We start from the raw sequence: 19,121 nt of genomic DNA on the forward strand, positions 1-19,121 counted from the left end.
GAAAAAAAAAAAAAAAAAAAAACAATAACAACAAAGAATAGATATAATAATTATAATTTTGCTTGGTCCATTGCGTTAGTTCTTTGATTCTTTTCTTTTTTCTTTTTGCTCTTTTTTTTTTTTGCTTCTTCAGTGATCTTCCACGATATTTGGATCAACTTATATTTGCTTTCTTTTATTCGGATATTTAGTTGATTTCGGTGTTCGTGTTGTGTGTGTGTTTATTTTAAATTAAAAAATATTGTTTTTGTTTTTATTTGCGTGTGTGTGTGTGTATTTCTAATTCTGGTTTTTCTCCGCATATTTACGCGACGTTCAGATTTGTATTCTTGTTAATTCCCATTTTTGACTCCCCCTTCAGCCTCTCCTGCGTTGATTTGGAAATGGCGCAACTCAACTCCATCTCCATTGGCCTCCAGCGCGAATCACACCAGCAGCCAACGGCATCCTCCTCCTCATCCCAACAACAACAGCAACAGCAGCAGGAAGAGGAAACAATAAACTCCAACAGTGCCTTCTTTGGAGGTGCGGGAAGTAATAACGAAACGACACCGCGGGAAACGCCGATGGGTGCTGTAGTACGGCACGGCTCGAGATTTGAAACCTCCTGCACACCACTCTCACATCAACAGATGCAGGGTCAGGAAGAAGAGAATGATGAGGAACGAGAGAGAACAGATAGTGTGGATTTGGGATCTACTACTACAAGTGGGGTTTATGCTGGTAGAAGTCAAACAGGGCAGGGAAGTGCACTTATTGAATTACAACGCCGACGATCGTCATGTATGAGTATTGGAATGATGGATGATCAGAATGTAGATATCAGCAGAGGCAAGAATGATGTAAACACCAATACTATTGCGAATAATAATACTAATAATAATAATACTAATAATAATAATACTAATAATAATAATACTAATAATAATAATACTAATAATACCAACACGGTAGTAACAGGGAGGAAAAACTCTCAGAATCAAGTGCAGTATGTTAATAAAAACAGTGATACACCGCAACGTGATAGACTCACACATCGCCACAGTGTGGAAATTACATTTGGGAATCGTACAAATTCACCACTGGATCGAACCTTATCACCCGTATCTTGGAGGCATAATCCTTATACACTAACCCCAACATCACCCACAACAGACTCTGTGAATGCCGGTAATCGACAGAGTCCTTGTATTACCGCACACAACTCACTCGCGAGTAACAGTTTAACCGTAGCCATTAAAACAAACCCCGCCGTACGAAATTCCCCCACCGCTTTACGAGTCACATCAAATGCGGCAGCGAGTTGTATGGGTAGTGGATTTGGAGCTTCTTCACATGATTACGCACGTGCGTTTATGAGCACAGATGCCGTGGCCCATGGAGTTGGCGGCGATGAAGAAGATGAGTTCTGCCGTCCACCATCCTCTACACTTTCCATGTATGAGGGAGTCTCATTGGAGTCGCAGGGACACATGCAATCACATCTACAATCGCAGTCTGCGTGGCCAACACGTAATCGTGCGAACAGTGCCTTCTGTGCGACGCAGCGTGGTCGTTTCTCACCATCCCTCAGTGCTTGTGCGGCTGCGAGTTTGTGTACATCGCCGTCTTGTGAGGCGCGGCAGCGGAGTTTCTCGCTGCATTCTACGCGGTCATCTCCAATGATGCGGCCGGGTTTTGCAGAACCGGCGGGTCCGTTGTTTACACCGTCTACGAGTCATTGGGGTTCACTACAATCACCCGCAACGGCATTCTTGGATGAGGGTGGTAGTACTATGAACACTCATAATAATAATAACAATAACAATAATCAACCTCAGCATCATTCTGTGAACAGTGGTATTTATCGGCGGTGTAGTACAGGGAGTTTATCGTCGCCCTCATGTTTTGTGCATAATATTGTTCCCACGTTTATTTCTCCTCTGCCCGCTGCCACTGGTAGTACTCCGGCTGGTATGCCTACTGTTAGTAATACTAGTGGTGCTGGTATGTTTGATAATAACACTAACAGCAACAGGAACAGTACGAGTTGTCCACATTCATCTCCCCAACACGCTGAAATGCACAGCAACAGTCCTGTCTCTCTTAAATCGTGGAGTACAACACAGACATCTAGTCAAACCCCGTTTCGTAGAGGTGATGCACATAATGACACTTATGATAGAGAACATGATGGGGAAATGCACGTGGATGATGAGGAAAACGATATTGAACCATATAATGCCACACTTCGGCCTAATGATGTAAGTGGTGCATTTCAAGAGGGACAGTTGGATGCGTTGAGTGCGAAATTAAAGCGCGAACACTCACAGGGGAATAACAGTGCAGCGAAGATGCATTGTACAATGAAAGTTAATAATGATATGAGGACAGGACCACTCACCGTATTGCATCCATTACCACGACCACCATCACGACGATCATCATCCTTATCATCATCATCTTCACCACAACGCCAACGGGAACAAGGACAACAAGAACAAGAAGAACGAGGGAACGAAAGAGAGGGAGTGGGAAAAGAGAAGAAAGAACAGCATACATCTGAGGAAATGGGAATGAAAGAGGAACAACAACAACAACAACAAGCACAACAACAGCAACAGCAACAAGAAGAACAAGCTGTCATGGTTCCTGTTATTAGTGCTATCAAATTGGAAGAAATGATGTTTAAAAATCCCAAAGAGGAGGTGATGTGCCCTGAAGGTTTTCACTTTTCTGTTTATGATGCCGATATTCGAGAACATTACATGATTGAAAGTTCAAACATTGTAGCAACGCGTGGGGCTGTTCGTTACGTGGCATTCCAAGAACAATATACCACCCACTCACGATTCCGATTTCAATTATGTAAACGATATATAAATGGCCGTTGTACACAAAAGATGGATTGTCAATATATTCATTCTCATCATATTCCATCCTGCACATTGGTACATGTGAATGAAAATGTAATCAGCAGTGCCGCCATTGGAGGACGTGAGTTCTCTGCTGAAGTCCTTCGCGGTGGAAAGAACACACACGGCTATGCCACTTTACCGCCGGGTGTTATTTTACATGTATACCCACCCAATCAGGAAAAGAGTGTTCCGCAACTTATTCCATCTGAAATGATTCTTCAAACGGTTGGGGCTTCAAATGTACACAGTTTACTCATCCATTTTGCAACGAAGAGTACGAATGATGATAATGGAGTCAGCAGTAATAATAATAATAATAATAATAATAATGATAATAATAGAGAAGGTGATACTACTACCACTACTACTGCAGATACCCCTAACGCACCCACGAATGATACGATGAATACAGGTGGTATTAGAGCCCGTCATTGTGCTCACTTTCAATTTAATAAAATGTGTAATCTCGGCTCATCCTGTCACTTTATTCACTCACTGGTGCCGTATGTACAAGGACTGACCTGTCTTCCTCAAGATACAACAACCACTACAACAACAGCAGCAGCATTCACCACAGCGATGATAACACCACATCCGGGATTACCGCCCAATGCGGCATCTCATCATGGACTTTACCCCGCAGCCGGCGGCGGCATCCCATCATACCCAGTGGAAGTACTGCACCCACACCCACAGCCACAACAAACTCCACAAGCAGTGCCAACAAACACCACAACACCAACAACAACGGCGGTAACGAATCCAATTGCATATCATACAAATGTGCATATGGCACAAATTCCAGTTTACATGCAACCTTCTATGCATCCACAATGGAATGCATACAATTATGGGGGGAATTATCCACCGGCGGAGTATGCCGTCTCTACAGGTCCCGCTCTCAACTGCTTATCTCAACAGCATGAAACTTTAACGGTGATGCCACCGCATGGACAATATTTTGCACAACAATATTAGAGGCATTTATGTACACATTTCACTGGCGTGAGTGATGGGTACAGGCTCATATTACATTTTTTTTTTTTTTTGTACTTACCGGAAAGAGTTTAGCAAGTATGATGTTGATTATTGCATTATACACATTTTTCTTTTTTTATTTAATCTTTGCGCTTGTGCATTTTTTTTGTTCCCTTTTTTTTACTTTTTCATCTTTTTTGCTTTTTTTCTTTGGTGCTATTCCTTCAAAGTGCTTCCATTTGATAATGTTTTGCTACTGCTTATATATATATATATGAGGAAAAATAAAGGAAAAGTTTTTTTTCTCTTCGTACTGCGGGGATGAATTTCTTTTTTTTTTTCTTATGACTTTTGGTATTAATCTTTGGTTATCTATTTATTTATTTGCTTTTTGATGGTTGAACATTTCTGTTTTTTTTTTTTTCTTGCTTTTTAGGAAGGTACGACCACGTACTGCTAGTATACGAAAATAAAAATATTACTTCCGAGGGAATTATACATATTTATATAATGTATATGTATTTATATATACATATTCTATTACATTGTTTGTGTTTATTTTGTGCGTATCACAAACATTATATCTTCTTTCACTGCAATTCTCTCTTTATATCTTGCACTTATTTTAAAATATATTTCATTCTCCCTATCTACTTTTCTCTTTATCTCTGCGTCTTTGCGTACACATGCATTGCGTAGATACAGGCAGAAGTGGAAAAGGAAAGGGGAGAAATGAATGCAATACAATACATATATATATATACATGAGGGGTATTGCATGCTATTTTTGCTTTTAGTATTCTTGCATGTTTTCTCTTTTTTTTTTTTTTCTTTTTTTTTTTATTTTTATTGCTTTAAGCATGCAAATTGTCATTGAACATTTGCAAAGAAGAACTTGAAAAGGAAAGATAGTGGAGGAAGTGACAACGAATGGGTAATAATGATGATTATTATTCTGATGATGATAACAAACGCCTTTTTTTTTTTTTCTTTTTTTTCTTTCTTTCAGTGTGTATGATTTTCTCATCAATTTTTTCTTTTCTTGTTTCTTGTTTCTCTCTTTCTTTATATACAATATATGTATATAAATATATATAATGAACCATACTATCTTTACCTTCTCTTTTTCAACACTCTCCGTTTCTTCTTCTTCCTTTTATTCTTTGTGATCACTTAACTGTATATACACACTCATTCACACACAAAGAGAGAGAGAAATAGAGAGAGAGAGAAGAAACACGTAAACTAGATCCGTTAACAAGAGTAGAAAATGGGAAAGGGTGGTGGGAAGCGGGAACTGCAGGAGGAGAAGACACTTCTCTCTGAACTCGGCAAGTTATTTCACATAACTCGCGCGAATGCCCGTGAACAGCGCATTAAACAACAAGTGTCCAAAACCGCGTCTGCGAACAACGCCGCGAAAGAGACTTCCGACAGTCCACAGCGAGAGAGAAATAGCAAACAGGAGAAAAAACAAAAATTAAAACAACAGACACGATCCAAAAAGTCTCGTAAGAGTACACGTGGAGGGACGGTGTGGGTGGTATTAAAAGGCGGCTTCGCGCAGGTGCCAACGGAGGCGAATAGTGCCGTTATTTCACACAATAAAAATTTTCGCGGCCGTCTTTCCGAGCGACGCCGCGTAGAGGCTTTAGAGGCCGCCGAACAATATGTGCAGACCGCATGGCAACAGGCACAAGAGGCCGGTCTTCTCGTGAAGGACGGAAGTGCGCCCAGCGGCGAAGAGGGTTTGCAGTACTTGCGGGAACAGTACGCAGTGGCGGCGGCGATGTTGAAGCGAGAGGCGGTTGGATCGCAATTAAAACAAATCGTCGATCAAACAATACCAAGTGGATTTGTTAACTCTACAGCATCATCCCCATCATCCACAACAACAGGTGTAGAAGCCACCACCACCACTACTGTGTGTGATAAAGATAAATGGGCAGAAATCATTGCAAGGGAAAATGTTATTTTAAACCGATTTGCAGATGTTTCTGCGGTGAAGGATGATGGTGAACTTGTACACCACGAGGCGGCCCAAATTGGATCAAAGTATTACTTCAACACCTTCGAGCCGCTCGCCCCAGAGAATATGGGATCTGCAGATATCACTACAGCAGGACATGCCGGCAGTAATAGTGATGCCCTTCTCGGGGAAAAGGGGCGAGATATTCTCCCATCAAAATGTATTGTACGTATTCGTGGTAGTGGAAAGCAGAAACACACATCTATTATATGTACCACAAAGGCGGTGAATTACTTCAAATCCAATTTTATGCAAATTATTCGCAAGGAACTTGGAAACTCAAAGCTTCCACGTGGTGAAGAAACTGTGGAAGGTAAGCAGCAACAGCAGCAGCATCCACCTCAACGTGGCAATAATGCTCCCTCTGAGAATAATGCTAGTGGTTCATCAAAGAATGTTGGGAAAAAGCGACAGAAGTAAAATTGAGAGCCTTATTCCTCTCTTCACTTCTCTCACTTTTTTTTTTATTATTCGCTATTACTATTACTATTTATTTATTCTTGTTACGTCAAGTAAAAGACATTTCTCCTTCATTCTTTCACACGATGCTTTTTTTCTTTTTGATATCATCATTGAAATATATTGTGTCTGTGTGCATTATCTACTGGAGGGGGTTAACACCATGTGGTTGTTTGTTCGTGTCTTTATGTGTGTATGTATTTTGCTGCTGTATGTTTTTGCATTATTATTTTTCCTTTTTTTTTCTTTTCTTTTCTTTTTCCTTTTGTTATTTCAGTAAATGTGCGGAAGTGATAGTTCTGGATATCTGATGGGGTGGGTGTGTGGGATTGCAGAAAACTTATCACTAGATTTTAATACCTTGTTTTTGTTTGGGGATTCAAAGGTAGGGAAGAATGAATGAAATGAGAAGAAAAAAGAAAAAAAAAAAAGAGAAAAATAATAATATTAATAATAATAACGATTACTTGACAACAGTAAGAAAATACATTAATTATATTGATTTTGTGACTATTTTTGTCATTGGATGCATATATGTTGTGTTTTTCTCTCTCTGCGTATATTTATGTGTGCTTCAATGTATATGTATTTTTTTTTCTTTTCTTTTTTTGGTTTAGGTGAAAGTGGAATTGAGAAAACATTTATCCACACCAAACAGAAAAAAAAAGAGAACGAGAGAGTTGTAATTCACTCTTGAAATGTCGTTTAAATTGATATTACGAGTAAATAATAAATTACCACATCAGTTTCAGTCCTCTACTAACCACCGTTATGTTCACACAGGTGGTCGTCAAAGTAATTCCTTGCTTTGGCTGTCCTCACATAAAATCCCACAAAGATCTAATTTATTACACGCTCAAGCAACAACAACAACACCAACAACTACAAGAGTAAAAACAGAGAGTTCCTCTCAACGAATTTCTCCTCATAAGAAGACACCACCCTTATCATCATCATCATTAATGGGAGATCCCAGTACTAGTAGTAGTAGTACTACGATAGATGCACCACCCTTAGTGCTTGACCCACCGTTTACACCTGTGCCAGGAGAATTGGATTTACTACAAAATAATAATAATAATAATAATAATAACAGCAGCAGCAGTAGTAGTTCTAGTGATGTCTTGGATGAGGTTTGTTACAGTTGTTGTCGTTGTAAAACTATTCTCTTTTCCAGCAGGGCGTACGCTCCGTCTAGTGCCATTGGCCAACATAGCAGTGGATGGCCATCGTTTACATCCCCCGTCTCTTCAAAGGCGTTAAGACTGCGCAGTCTCCTTCAGCGAGTGGCGGTGGAACGGGGAAGTGGAGTGCCGTTGCGGGCAACACTCGCGGCCCGTGGATTACGTGTGGAGGGAGAAATGGTGCGGCGCACAAACAGAGGAAACTGCGAGCGGGCCTATCAGCAAATAACATGGCGTGAAGAGTGTCTGCGGGATGTGAACAAGCGGAGTGATCCTGCCGTTGTGGAGGGGTGCTGCACGGCGTGTGGGTCTTGTGTGTGCCGAGTGACGGTGGAGAGGCGCAGTGGTGTGAAGTACGTCGTGAATCCCACAGCTGTGGTGGCGCAACGGAAGATGGAATAGGCGACAGTCAAAGTATATATATATATATTCTTTCTTTTTCTTTATTTCATGGTGCTTTAACTAATATTAATAATAATAATGATAATAATGTTGTGATGGGGTGAACTGTTGATTAATGTTCTTCTGTTTATTCTTGTTTGTTTATTTGTTTGTTTTCGTACCTTGCCGCTTATTTACTGCATCTATGGTAGGCGTCATGGATACAATCTCTGACGGGAAGGAGAATACTCCAGAGGAGGCGAAAAGGAATGAAGAAGAGAAAGAAGAGGTTCTGTGTACATCTATTAGTCTGGATACTTCACCCCAGAAAGACATCACACAACATCTATATACGGCTGTACACGATGGGGTCTTTGGCAGTACCTTTGATCTCCTTCACGATGTGCAAATAGAGCAAGAGACAACACTGCAGGCTATTACAAAAGTGAAGAGTGAACTGAGTGAGAGAGAGGCGGAAATGCAAGAGATAAACAAAGTCTTTGAAAAGATGCAGTTGTACGTACATAAACTCGGTATCATGCGGAACAATATGGAGATACTGGATGCGAATATGGCGAAAACAAAACGAATGGTGGAAGGAATTCGTGAAAGACTACAGAAAACGTCTGAATGGGGTCCTGAGTAACAATAATAATACGGTGTTTTGTAATGCTGTATTTCGTTACTTATCCCAGTGAATACAATTAAGAGGAAAGGAAAATATAATATATATATATATTCCTTCTTTCTTTCTGAAAAGTTCGTTGTTATTATTATTATTCTCTTACCGTATGCTCTTTGTAACGTTTTTTTTTTTTCATAATCCTCTCTTTACACTATAAGAGAAGAAACGAAACTGCCCTATATTGGCAATGTTTTTTTATTTTTATTTTTTTATTATTTTACTCTCTCATTAAAAAATTATTTTTTTCTTTGTTTTGTTTAAAATGTTTTTTCTCTCTCGTTTTTTTTTTTTTGTTTCTTGCTCTTTTCTTTAATACCTACAATAGGGGGAAAAGAAGAAGAGAAAACATAGGACTGGGCAAGCTTTCATTAAGAGCTTATCACCTGTGATTTCCTATTTTATTTATTTATTTGTTTTGTTTTTTAATCTACTTGCTGCTATTTCTGAAGAAGAAGAAAAAGAGGTGTGGTGAAATTAATGTGTTGGAGACGATTATGCACACGTGTTGATGTGCAGACGATATTGTCGCCCATTCAATTCTCGCGTGTTTTGTTTACATTCAACAACACTGCAGACACAACAACCGGAGAAGTGACTGGGAACAGCCATGCACGTCTTAAACATCAACATAAACTCTTTCATCGACTCTTGCGGGACATGCGGGAGAAGAAGAAGAGGACGTTGTGTAGTCCTGCCAGTGAGTCTGTTTGTGTAGATGCGGCCATTCCACTGGACGCACCGCTGACGGCGAACGTGGCGTTGATGGAACAACTCGGCGTGATGGATCTCGCACAGTTGACACTTCCAAACAAAAACACTGCGAGCAGCAGCAGCAGCAGTAATAATGAGAGTGTGATGTTCACATCGCTGGCAGCGAACCTCACAGAGGCGTGCAGTGCGGGTGTGAAGTGTCAACTACCGCCTATAGTCGTGCTGCGGAAAGTACTGGCAGCAGCAGCCGCAGCAGTAAGAGGAGGAAAAGGAAAAGAAGGAGAAAACGAAGGAAATACAACTGAGACTGCATTTCTGTTGTCTGTACCACCAGCGGCTGCGGCCGTATTGTACAGAGCCGCCACTGCGCGTTTACTCGCCGTGATAAGGCGCAACTGTGAAGATGTGCGAACTGCCACTCAGCGGCCGCGAAGACGTTGGGTGTTGACGGAAGAAGTGCGCCGCGCCTGTGAACTTCTTAGTGTTCTTGGCCCACCAAGAATAGATAGTGAACAACAACAACAACAATGGCGGGATGAACTGCAGGAGCGATTACAGCTTGCTGCAGCCGTACAAAATGGTGCCATCGCTGTTGATGCGCTTGAAAGACTACTCACTTTTTACGCGAATAATAATAATAATAATAATAATAATAATAATAATGGTAGTAGTAGTGGTGTAAATGGAAATGCGAAATATCTTTCTTTAGCCCAGAATTTTGCTTTTGCTATATCTGCGTTTCGCCTTAACCGAGATTTTGCAAATGCCGTTATTTTATGGGAAAGATTTGTTGCCTTGACGTCATCGAGTAGTCGTGTAGTCAACATGGAAAGCCGGAGTGACAATCCAGCTGTGGAAGCGGCCGACTTTGCTGCTGAGAAGTTAAAAGTACTCATTCATCTCGCCGATTGTATAGACGCTAATGCGGCACATTTTACATATGTGCGAGATATTGTATTACATCTATTTACAACAACCGATGTGGGTTATTATACCACCACTCGTGAAGTATCTCGAGAGGCATTTTGTGCGCTTCTGCATGCTCTCTCACGAGTAACGCTGGAATCCCGCGCGAGGATGGAGGCGGCGCAGTCATTCTTCCGTGCAATTCAACTCTCATCACATGCGGATGTTTCTATTTCTCCCAAAGTGATAGAAGCACTTCTACAGGTGGCAAGTGCCGCACGTGATGGTAGCAGCGCATTGCTGCTTTATAATCAATTGTCGGCTCCCAATGTTAGTCGTGCGGAGGTGCCAACAAACATGATTGCGGTACTTTTAGCAGAAAAAGATGCATTAAATGATTTGGAACGATATATCAGTTTTATTAGTATGCGTCGTCGGGCAATTGTCTCTTCCGCAGCGCATCTTCTCGCTGTGAAGTTACTCCTACAACAACAACAACAAACACATCGCCATGAAACCATCTCCGAGGCCGTGTACACTGTACTCGATCTCATTGATGCACGGCATGAAGTAGAGCCACAACGGACTTTTTTTCTCCGTCTCCTTGTACTTCACAGTGATCTTCACAGACTCCTACAACAACAACAAGAAAAAGAAGAAGAAGAATATAAAGTATTGGATAAAATAAAATCGGACCCGTATTGGAGTAAACATACTCAAGGTATTTTGGAATCATGGCGTGAAGAGTTGTATAAGAAAGGCGTTACAACAGCCGCATACACAACTCTGCAGCTCTTGCAACGTATTCGACAGCAATTCATAGACATTGAAACGGTAAGAGGTGAAGAAAAGGAAGAAACCAAAACGGCAGAAATTACAAAAGAAAATCGTAGAGAAAATTTCTCATCACTCATCTCCTGTATTGATAGTATCCTCTTTGACTTCTCCATTGGTTGGCTACGGCACCGCGCTTCTGAAGAACGTACGCCGCGATTTCATCTGCCAGTTGCAGAACTCCAGAGTCGTATCAAACGTGAAAACACTACGGAGATACCTGTAAAGACTCTCTCTTGTGCTACTTTAGGTTTAACCGATGTGACGAAACGAAGTCCATCAGAATGTAGAAAAAAAGCGCAAGAAACGTTTAATGCACTACGTGCTGCTGGAAATGATGGAAATATGGTTGTATTAGGCTTTAGCGATTATGTGCGTCTTTGTTCCCTTGAAGATACCAGTATGAGGGATACAGATAACACGACCGCAGTTATGGAGTCTCCTTCTATGAATCGTTTCTTTTTCAGTCTAGATTCTATGAATAACTACGAACCGTTGTTGTACGTTACAGATGCACTTGGTGAGTTGCAATTGCAGAAGGCATTACATACAGAGACAGAAGCTCAATGGATAAAATCCATTCATACATCAGAAATTGATTCTTTAATGAGCGATAGCTACGATAATATTTGTCATCGAAGCATTAGTAGTACAGTAGTGGGGAAATGGCTAACACTATGGCTTGCAGAATCATTTCTCTTTCAGCCTGTCGTTCGCGGTGTTTTTGAGCGACAAGTGGAATTGCTGCTGCGAACGGTGCCACTTTCCGCTGCATCTGTAAAAGCAGAAGGAGAGGATAAAGCAATAGTAACAGAGCCCGTGGTGGATGAAGAGCCAACCGTTCTTCAGTGGTTTGTCTCTGTTCGATGAGGGAGGACGAATATATGGATTTCTTTTAAAAAAAAAAAAGGAAAATCCCTTTTTCTTCTTCTTTTTTTTAAACTCTCTCAACACTGGTGGAATACATTTACAGTGAGTTTTACGCACATTTTTTTTTTTAAGAAAAATTTATTTCCTTCTTGTGTATGTGTTTCTGTGTTACTTAAACCGTTTAATGGCCGTTAGAAATAATTTTTCTTTTTATTTTTTTATTTCTTTGGTGAGTTTCAAATATTCCCTATTTTTTTTTTTTTTTTGCCGCGGTGTTCTTGTTCGTGTTGCTTTTAAAGATTTTTTTTTCCTTTTCCTTTTTTTTATTTCTTTTGATATTCTTAGCAGGAAAATACACTCTTCCTACAGAAACTGAGTATAGTAGGGTGTGTGTGACTGTATCCATTTATACCGGTTTCTCACAGTACCTCTGCAACTCTGTTTTGTTATTTATTATTATTTTGTTTTTAGGCGGAAAGAAGGAAAACGAAGGTTTTGTGGTTTTTTGCAGAATGCGAAAAGGTTTTAAAGTGAAGAATGATGCTGTCCGTGTTGCCCTTATTGAACTACTTGTAGAGAAGCGTGTGCGATTTCTAGAGTACTTGAGTGAATTACACCGAGACGAGGTGCTGTGGATGGGTACTGTTCGCCTAACACGGCAGGATGTTGTGAAGTACTTCAGTGGTAATAATAACAGCGGCGGCCATCGCGGGGAAAATAATTCTGTGGTCTATCGCCTGCCAACAGCTCCACCAGTAACAGAGGAAGCGTTATTGACTAAAGAAGAAGTAAACACAGAGGATATTATGGTAAAAGTGAAGTCTATTCCTGGTTTACCGCAAACAGTTGGTTCTTCTTGGTTATCTGCACATATACCATGTTACTTGTGTCTTGCACTTTCACTTGCCGATATATTACGAGTAGAACTTTCGAGAAGAAAATTTATTGAGTGTTTGTATGCACTCTTATTAGAAATGGATGTGCGATTTGCAGGTGGTACAGCAGCAAAGGCTATTGCCCAGCTTAACCTTCGTAATTATCGTCAGCAACAACAACAAATGCATCTTGTAGAATCTTTGTCTTCTCTTGGTGCTAATAATAGCGGCAATGCTAGCAGTACCTCGTCTGTTTCTTTTGCCGGTGGTGGCGGTGGTAGTAGTAGTAGTAATAATAATAGTAGCAGTGGTGCGTTTCTACATGGAGTATGGGATGCGGAAAATCAAGTAAAATATTACTATTTAAATCTTGAGCATCTCGCGTACATGAAGGCGACGGATGTACGATATGAAGATTTGTTTATTCCTCTCTGTTCGCATCTTATATTAGCATACAAACGTTTCAGCGACTATGATATGACAAATAGTGAGGAGAGTGCGAAGCGTGTTTTATCCATTGATCGTCGCCTACAACAGTTATTCTTTACTGTTATTAGCAAAGAACTCGAAAAGATTGCACGGGGCAAACTACTACAACAGACATTATTGCTTTCAACAGACGGTCTTTTTGCGGGATTAGGAGGTACGCGTGGTAACGCACAATCCCTTTTGCAGGATCTTCTTGGCCGGACTGAGAGTAGCACTATTTCGACTGTAGTGACAACGAACAGCAGCGGTGGGGGAAATAAAGGCGATAACAAGGTTAATGCAGCTGAGGCTTTTTCCATTGATTCAGATGAGGAAGAGGAAGAAGAAGAAGAGGGGTTGTGATATACCGTAAGGATAAAGAATATAATGAAAGTAGAAAAGAAACGTTGTATATTTTTTTTTGTTCAATGTGAGTAGAGTTGATGAGTTTATGCATTACTGATAATGTGTATTTTATTGGATTATTTTTTCCCCCTTCTTTTCTGTTTTTTATTTTTTTTTATTTTTTTTTTGTTGTTGTTTTGTTTCTGGTTCTCTCACTCTACTTGTATACACATCTTTGTCTGTGTGGATATTTTTATTTATTTTATTTTCTAATTCTTTTTTCCTCTTTTTCACGCGAATACGTTATTCGCTTTGCTAAAGGAGTATAAGTTGACAGTAATAGAGAGTGCACAAAAGAAGAAAACAAAACAAAAAAAGCGGATAGAGAGAGAGAGAGAGAGAGAGAGAGCAGACGTTTAATTCTCTCACTCTCTTATTTAGAATGCCACCTCCTGTAGTAGCTGTGAGGAAGTTTGTGTTTAAGCATGAACTTCCACCTGACTATGTGCTTGACGACATTATGGACGAAGACCATAGCAACAAGAAGTATAGTCCTGCAGATGAGGAGACTGTGAGTGCTGAGAGAACTGTGCCGGTGGTGGAGATTACGGCGCAGGTGTTGTCGTTTGGCGCGCGTAGTTTTTGGGTTCATCTCTCAGAGACGCGTGTGAGTAGTGATGCCCCGCCGCCGGTGTTTGGCCCCTGCGCTGTGGCGATTGCCGGCATCTCTGCAGACGTGACATCCACCGCAATCATAGATGACGTGCCGCTCCCACTGCAGTCTCAACAACAACAGCAGCAGGAATCCGGCTACGGGGCCCCAAACCCGCAGACGGTGTTTGCACAGAGTCTCGCGCAGCGCCTCGCACGGCGTTTGCAGAAAATGTGCGGTACGGCCGTTACCGTTTACGTTGCTTGCGGTTTAACGGGTGAGAAGATGGAACTTTTGGGCACACCGGCGGGATGCAGTTTTGATGTAACGATGCGCTTTGGTGCTGCCGTCTTTCAGCACGTCCTCGAACTCATCCGTGAGGAATTATTGCCGGCTGATGGGACCGCATTGAGTCCGTAGTCTCTATTTTGCGAAATCATACAGAAAACAATAGAAGAGAGAGAAAGAAAGAGAGAGTTTAGAGGTGTGTGTGTGTGTGTGTGGTGGAAAGAAACGAAGAAGAAAATAATAGTAACAACGGATGATCTCTTTTATTGGTAACTCTGTGGTGGTGTGTTTACATCTGAGAAGGAGAAAAAAAAAAAAAAGTCTGTCTGTGTTTCTGTTTTTGGGTTTTGATTCTACTATCTCTGATTCTTCTGCCAAACCCCAAACTGTTTTTTTTTTTTTATTATTTTCCATTCTTGCCATCTCACTTATTATGCACAACACAGAAGGTGTTGTGAAACACTATCAAGAGTTTCAAAAAAAAAAAAAAAAAACAAAGATTCTCAACCATTACTAGCACTCATTCTTCCCTATATATACATATATATCCGTGAAATGACATCTACGAAGGTCTACACGGCAGATGAGGTGGCCAAACACACCACTGTGGCGGATGGCTGGATTATCATTGACGGCGACGTACTGAATGTGTCTTCATTCCTCGATGATCACCCCGGCGGCCGTGATGTCCTCACCGCACTACTCGGCACAGACGCATCGCAGGCATTTGCAGATGTAAATCACAGCAAGTCAGCCCGTCGACTTTTCTCGTCGCTGCAAGTTGGAAAAATCGCAGGATCCCGCCAGATGCGTCTTGCCGATGTGAAGGCCAAACAAGCCACCGCCACTGACAAGAACAGCTGTTGGGTTGTTATTGCAAATAAAGTCTACGATCTCTCACCGTTTCTCGACATGCATCCAGGAGGTCGTGATGTACTGCTCTGCAATGCAGGCACAGACGCCTCACAGGCATTTGCAGATGTTAATCACAGCAAAAGCGCACATCGCATGATGGAGAAATACTATGTGGCCGATCTGCACCCTGAAGATCGCGTGGTCGTGAGAAATGCACAATCTAAAAGTAACGATAAGAGTTTAAATGAGAAAGAGTCGAAGCATGATAACCCACAAGACGCAGTTAATCAATTCATCATGGCACAAATGAAAATGGGAGCCATTGTACTGGGAATGGTCGCTTTAATGATATATGCGTTGATGCAACTCTGAGAAGGACATAAATGTAGTAGATATCACCTGTTTCCTCTCTTTCTCTTTCTCTATCTTACATGTACACATACACAGAGAAAGAGAAAGAGAAAGGGAGAATTGTGATAGAGATCAAATTAAGAGTAGGGACATGAATTCTTTTGACAATATTTAATTTTCATTACCTTTGTCAATATATGCTTGGCAGTTTGAAACAAGAAAATTACCAGAAAAGGATCTACAGAAAGAGATTTCCCAAGTACAAACAAACACACTTTTTTCTTTTTTTTTCATATCAGTGAGTGAGTGTGTGTATGTGTGTGTGTACGCATAAAAAAAAAAAAAAAATAATTCACATCTGTTCGTAGGCAATCGTTTATTATTTATTTATTTATTTATTTTATTTTTTGGTTTACTCTTTACTTTCCGAACCAGTCCGTCTTGATGGCATACAAACGACAGCTAAGAGAAAGGCAGGAGGATCTGTATATGGAAGGTATGAGCATTATGAAGCAAAGGAAAAGAAAAAGAAAAAAAGAGAAAATATTAGCCCTACTGCAAATTCTTTTTTTCTTTTTTTTTTTTAAAAAAAATTGTACATGTCAACTATAACAAAACCAAGAGGATTCAATTTGTTATGTATATGTTCTTCTAGTGATAGTCTCTGGTATCTACTGCTGGTGGGACAACGGAAACACTAAACTTAGAAAAATAATATGCTAAAATCCTTTTGTCAATAGTGTGATGATGGTAATGATATATGTTTATTTTTTTCCCCATATAAAAACACTTGTCAATACTGCGAGCGTCTTACATGATGTTTTTTTTTTATTTATTTATTTGACCCTGACATGTCTCAATCTCGTCAATGTTGGTTTTTTTTCGTTAACTATTTTTATTTTAAACTTCGCTTTTGTTTTGGTTTATTTATTTATTTATTTATTTATTTATTTTTATAATACATTGCTTCCCTGATATTATTCGTGATTCTATTTGTCCTCTGCTGGTTTCACTTGAGAGAGTTTTTTTTTTGTTTTGGTGTGTGTGTGTCTGTGTTTGTGTTTGTGTTTGTCAAATAATTTAGTTTGTTAGGTGATCTCTCTCAATCTTTTGGGGGAAGGATGCCAAAGCGTCTTGGAGCCACAGCAGATGCAGTTAATAGTAAGAAGAATAAAAAGGCCAAAGTGGAACACCAAAACGGAGTAACGTCCACTGCACATGTGCCGGATGATTCTATTGCTGCAGTCAGTAAAAAACGTTTTGAAGCATACGTTCAGCAATGGATGTCTGAGACAAGTGGGGCACGACGACCACCACCAACATCACTTCCTTTTGCAGAACCAATTCCTACTATTCTGGATTTGATGATGCCACTAACAACGTCTTCTACACATAAAGATCCTTTTCTGAATAATAATGGTATAAATGTGACGCATTCTATTGCTGTTACGGTAAATAAAAAGGCAGAAGAGCCTACTTTGATACCTTATGCAGAAGGAACAGGTGTGGTGTATGATGATGTGATGCTACAGCATGAGTCCACGGATCCAGAAGACTACGAACGTCCTGGTCGTCTTAAACGTACTTTAGATCATTTACGTGCGATTGGTCTGATGGCATGTTGTCGTCGTATTCCACGTCACATTGCACGTACCAAGGAGCTACGCTTGGTTCATTCTATTGACCACATTGATAGCGTTGACCAGTTGGAGTTTGCAGTCTCTCTTCGTAAACCTGGGAGTACGTCAAGCATCGGTCAAGATCTATATGCTAACATCAGTACTTCTAAGGCAGCCCGTATGGCAGCAGGATGTGCTGTTTCAGCAGCACTGAGTGTTGTACGGGGTGAAGTTCGAAATGCGTTTGCGTTGGTTCGTCCACCTGGACATCACGCTAGTGCAAACTCCGCATCGGGTTTTTGTTTTTTCAACAATGTTGCTGTAGCTGTTCGAGTGGCGCAGCAGGAACTTCGTCAACGAGGAACATCCGCACCAAAGGCTTTAGTATTGGACTGGGATGTACATCACTGTGATGGAACAGAGAGTATTTTTTACGAGGATCCATCAGTTGTGGTTGTATCAATTCATCAATATGGGTCCGGTCGTGGGCATGTCTTGCGGAAAACCCCCTCTGTTTTTACGGATACCATTGATGTAAACTCATTAGCGGCACTTATGGAACAAACAACTGCAGAGGAACCGAATAGCAATGTTAGTACAAGCGATGGTAGAGAATGTGGCGGTGATGATGGCAGTAAAAAAGATAGTATCTCACCAACAGGCAAACGAAAAAAAGAAAATGATAAAAAAAATGACCTCATTCCACCACCAGAAAGAAAAGTAGAAGAGAAACGTTTGAGAAAACCTGTGGATTATGAAAAACTTGCAGCTGATATAGGGGAAGATGATGAAGCCATTGCAAGACTTTTTGGTATTACGTTAGATGATAGGCAGAATGATATGTCTTCATCCTCCTCTGATAGCAGTATAAGTAAAAGCAATGGTTCATTACCAACCTCATCTTCCACTAGGGTGGTAGCAGGGAGACTCCCTGGTGACACCGAAGGTTTTTCCTTTGAAGAAGATGTGAATGGCGATACACATGAGGCATTTTACCCTGGAACAGGACATATTGAGCGTGTTGGTGGTGAAGAAATAGAGGCTGCACGTGGAAAAAATATTAATATACCATGGCCTGTTGCAGGAATGGGGGATTTGGAGTATATTCAAGTACTTTTAGGTGTAGTTGCACCGGTAATTCGTGAGTTTTCGCCAGATATCGTCTTTATTAGCTGCGGTTTTGATAGCGCCTGTGGTGATTTGCTTGGTGCGATGCGCATGTCAGCCTCTGGTTATTATTTGCTCACAAAGGCAGTTGCTGCCCTTTGTCCACGTCTGGTGGTGGTACTTGAGGGCGGCTATCATCTATCTAATGTTGCCCGCTGTTCTGAGGCGGTTATGCGGGCATTACTTGAGTGCAGTGGTACAGTGGCGTTACCGCGCAGTGGTATGTTATGGTGCCAGACGGAAGAACTTATAAAGCAGGTTCAACGAACGCATGAGGGTTACTGGAAATGTTTTTCTCAGCATGAATAACGACATGGAAGACGAGGGAGGAAATGAGCAAAAGAGGACGAAACGTAAAACAAAGCAATCGGTATTTAAAAAAAAAAAAAAAAAAACTGTATCCAGAAAGAAAGAAGGAAGGGGGGAAAAAAAAAATGAATGAAAAAGGGGTAAGAGATAAGAAGAGAAACAGATAACAAGTTCTACTTAATGATTTACAGATAAAATACTATTTGATGGATAACAGCACGTACAAAGATGGGACGATAGGTTGAGTGGTGGATTCAT

The 19,121-nt window shown here is 40.8% G+C and overlaps 9 protein-coding genes across 9 annotated transcripts; all 9 read left to right on the forward strand.

Annotated features, from left to right (window-relative positions):
- Nucleotides 1-383: 383 nt before the first annotated feature.
- TM35_000391810 (uncharacterized protein) lies at nt 384-3,875 on the forward strand (the record flags this gene model as incomplete). Its single annotated transcript, XM_029029697.1, has 1 exon — nt 384-3,875. One exon carries the CDS (start codon nt 384-386, stop codon nt 3,873-3,875), a length of 3,492 nt encoding a protein of 1,163 aa, XP_028879073.1.
- Nucleotides 3,876-5,145: 1,270 nt separating this feature from the next.
- TM35_000391820 (uncharacterized protein) lies at nt 5,146-6,324 on the forward strand (the record flags this gene model as incomplete). Its single annotated transcript, XM_029029698.1, has 1 exon — nt 5,146-6,324. One exon carries the CDS (start codon nt 5,146-5,148, stop codon nt 6,322-6,324), a length of 1,179 nt encoding a protein of 392 aa, XP_028879074.1.
- A 737-nt stretch (nt 6,325-7,061) lies between these two features.
- On the forward strand, nt 7,062-7,949 carry TM35_000391830 (uncharacterized protein; the record flags this gene model as incomplete). The annotated part of the gene is made up of 1 exon (XM_029029699.1): nt 7,062-7,949. The coding sequence occupies one exon, from the start codon at nt 7,062-7,064 to the stop codon at nt 7,947-7,949; it is 888 nt and encodes a 295-aa protein (XP_028879075.1).
- A 184-nt stretch (nt 7,950-8,133) lies between these two features.
- Nucleotides 8,134-8,574, forward strand: TM35_000391840 (uncharacterized protein; the record flags this gene model as incomplete). Its single annotated transcript, XM_029029700.1, has 1 exon — nt 8,134-8,574. One exon carries the CDS (start codon nt 8,134-8,136, stop codon nt 8,572-8,574), a length of 441 nt encoding a protein of 146 aa, XP_028879076.1.
- A 516-nt stretch (nt 8,575-9,090) lies between these two features.
- On the forward strand, nt 9,091-11,934 carry TM35_000391850 (uncharacterized protein; the record flags this gene model as incomplete). Its single annotated transcript, XM_029029701.1, has 1 exon — nt 9,091-11,934. The coding sequence occupies one exon, from the start codon at nt 9,091-9,093 to the stop codon at nt 11,932-11,934; it is 2,844 nt and encodes a 947-aa protein (XP_028879077.1).
- A 512-nt stretch (nt 11,935-12,446) lies between these two features.
- TM35_000391860 (uncharacterized protein) lies at nt 12,447-13,640 on the forward strand (the record flags this gene model as incomplete). The annotated part of the gene is made up of 1 exon (XM_029029702.1): nt 12,447-13,640. The coding sequence occupies one exon, from the start codon at nt 12,447-12,449 to the stop codon at nt 13,638-13,640; it is 1,194 nt and encodes a 397-aa protein (XP_028879078.1).
- Nucleotides 13,641-14,064: 424 nt separating this feature from the next.
- Nucleotides 14,065-14,694, forward strand: TM35_000391870 (uncharacterized protein; the record flags this gene model as incomplete). Its single annotated transcript, XM_029029703.1, has 1 exon — nt 14,065-14,694. One exon carries the CDS (start codon nt 14,065-14,067, stop codon nt 14,692-14,694), a length of 630 nt encoding a protein of 209 aa, XP_028879079.1.
- A 423-nt stretch (nt 14,695-15,117) lies between these two features.
- Nucleotides 15,118-15,789, forward strand: TM35_000391880 (putative cytochrome b-domain protein; the record flags this gene model as incomplete). The annotated part of the gene is made up of 1 exon (XM_029029704.1): nt 15,118-15,789. The coding sequence occupies one exon, from the start codon at nt 15,118-15,120 to the stop codon at nt 15,787-15,789; it is 672 nt and encodes a 223-aa protein (XP_028879080.1).
- A 1,100-nt stretch (nt 15,790-16,889) lies between these two features.
- On the forward strand, nt 16,890-18,863 carry TM35_000391890 (histone deacetylase; the record flags this gene model as incomplete). Its single annotated transcript, XM_029029705.1, has 1 exon — nt 16,890-18,863. The coding sequence occupies one exon, from the start codon at nt 16,890-16,892 to the stop codon at nt 18,861-18,863; it is 1,974 nt and encodes a 657-aa protein (XP_028879081.1).
- Nucleotides 18,864-19,121: the final 258 nt, after the last annotated feature.

The sequence above is a fragment of the Trypanosoma theileri genome, assembly GCF_002087225.1.
Source record: "Trypanosoma theileri isolate Edinburgh chromosome Unknown TM35_Tth_39_V1, whole genome shotgun sequence".
NCBI lineage: Eukaryota > Euglenozoa > Kinetoplastea > Trypanosomatida > Trypanosomatidae > Trypanosoma > Trypanosoma theileri.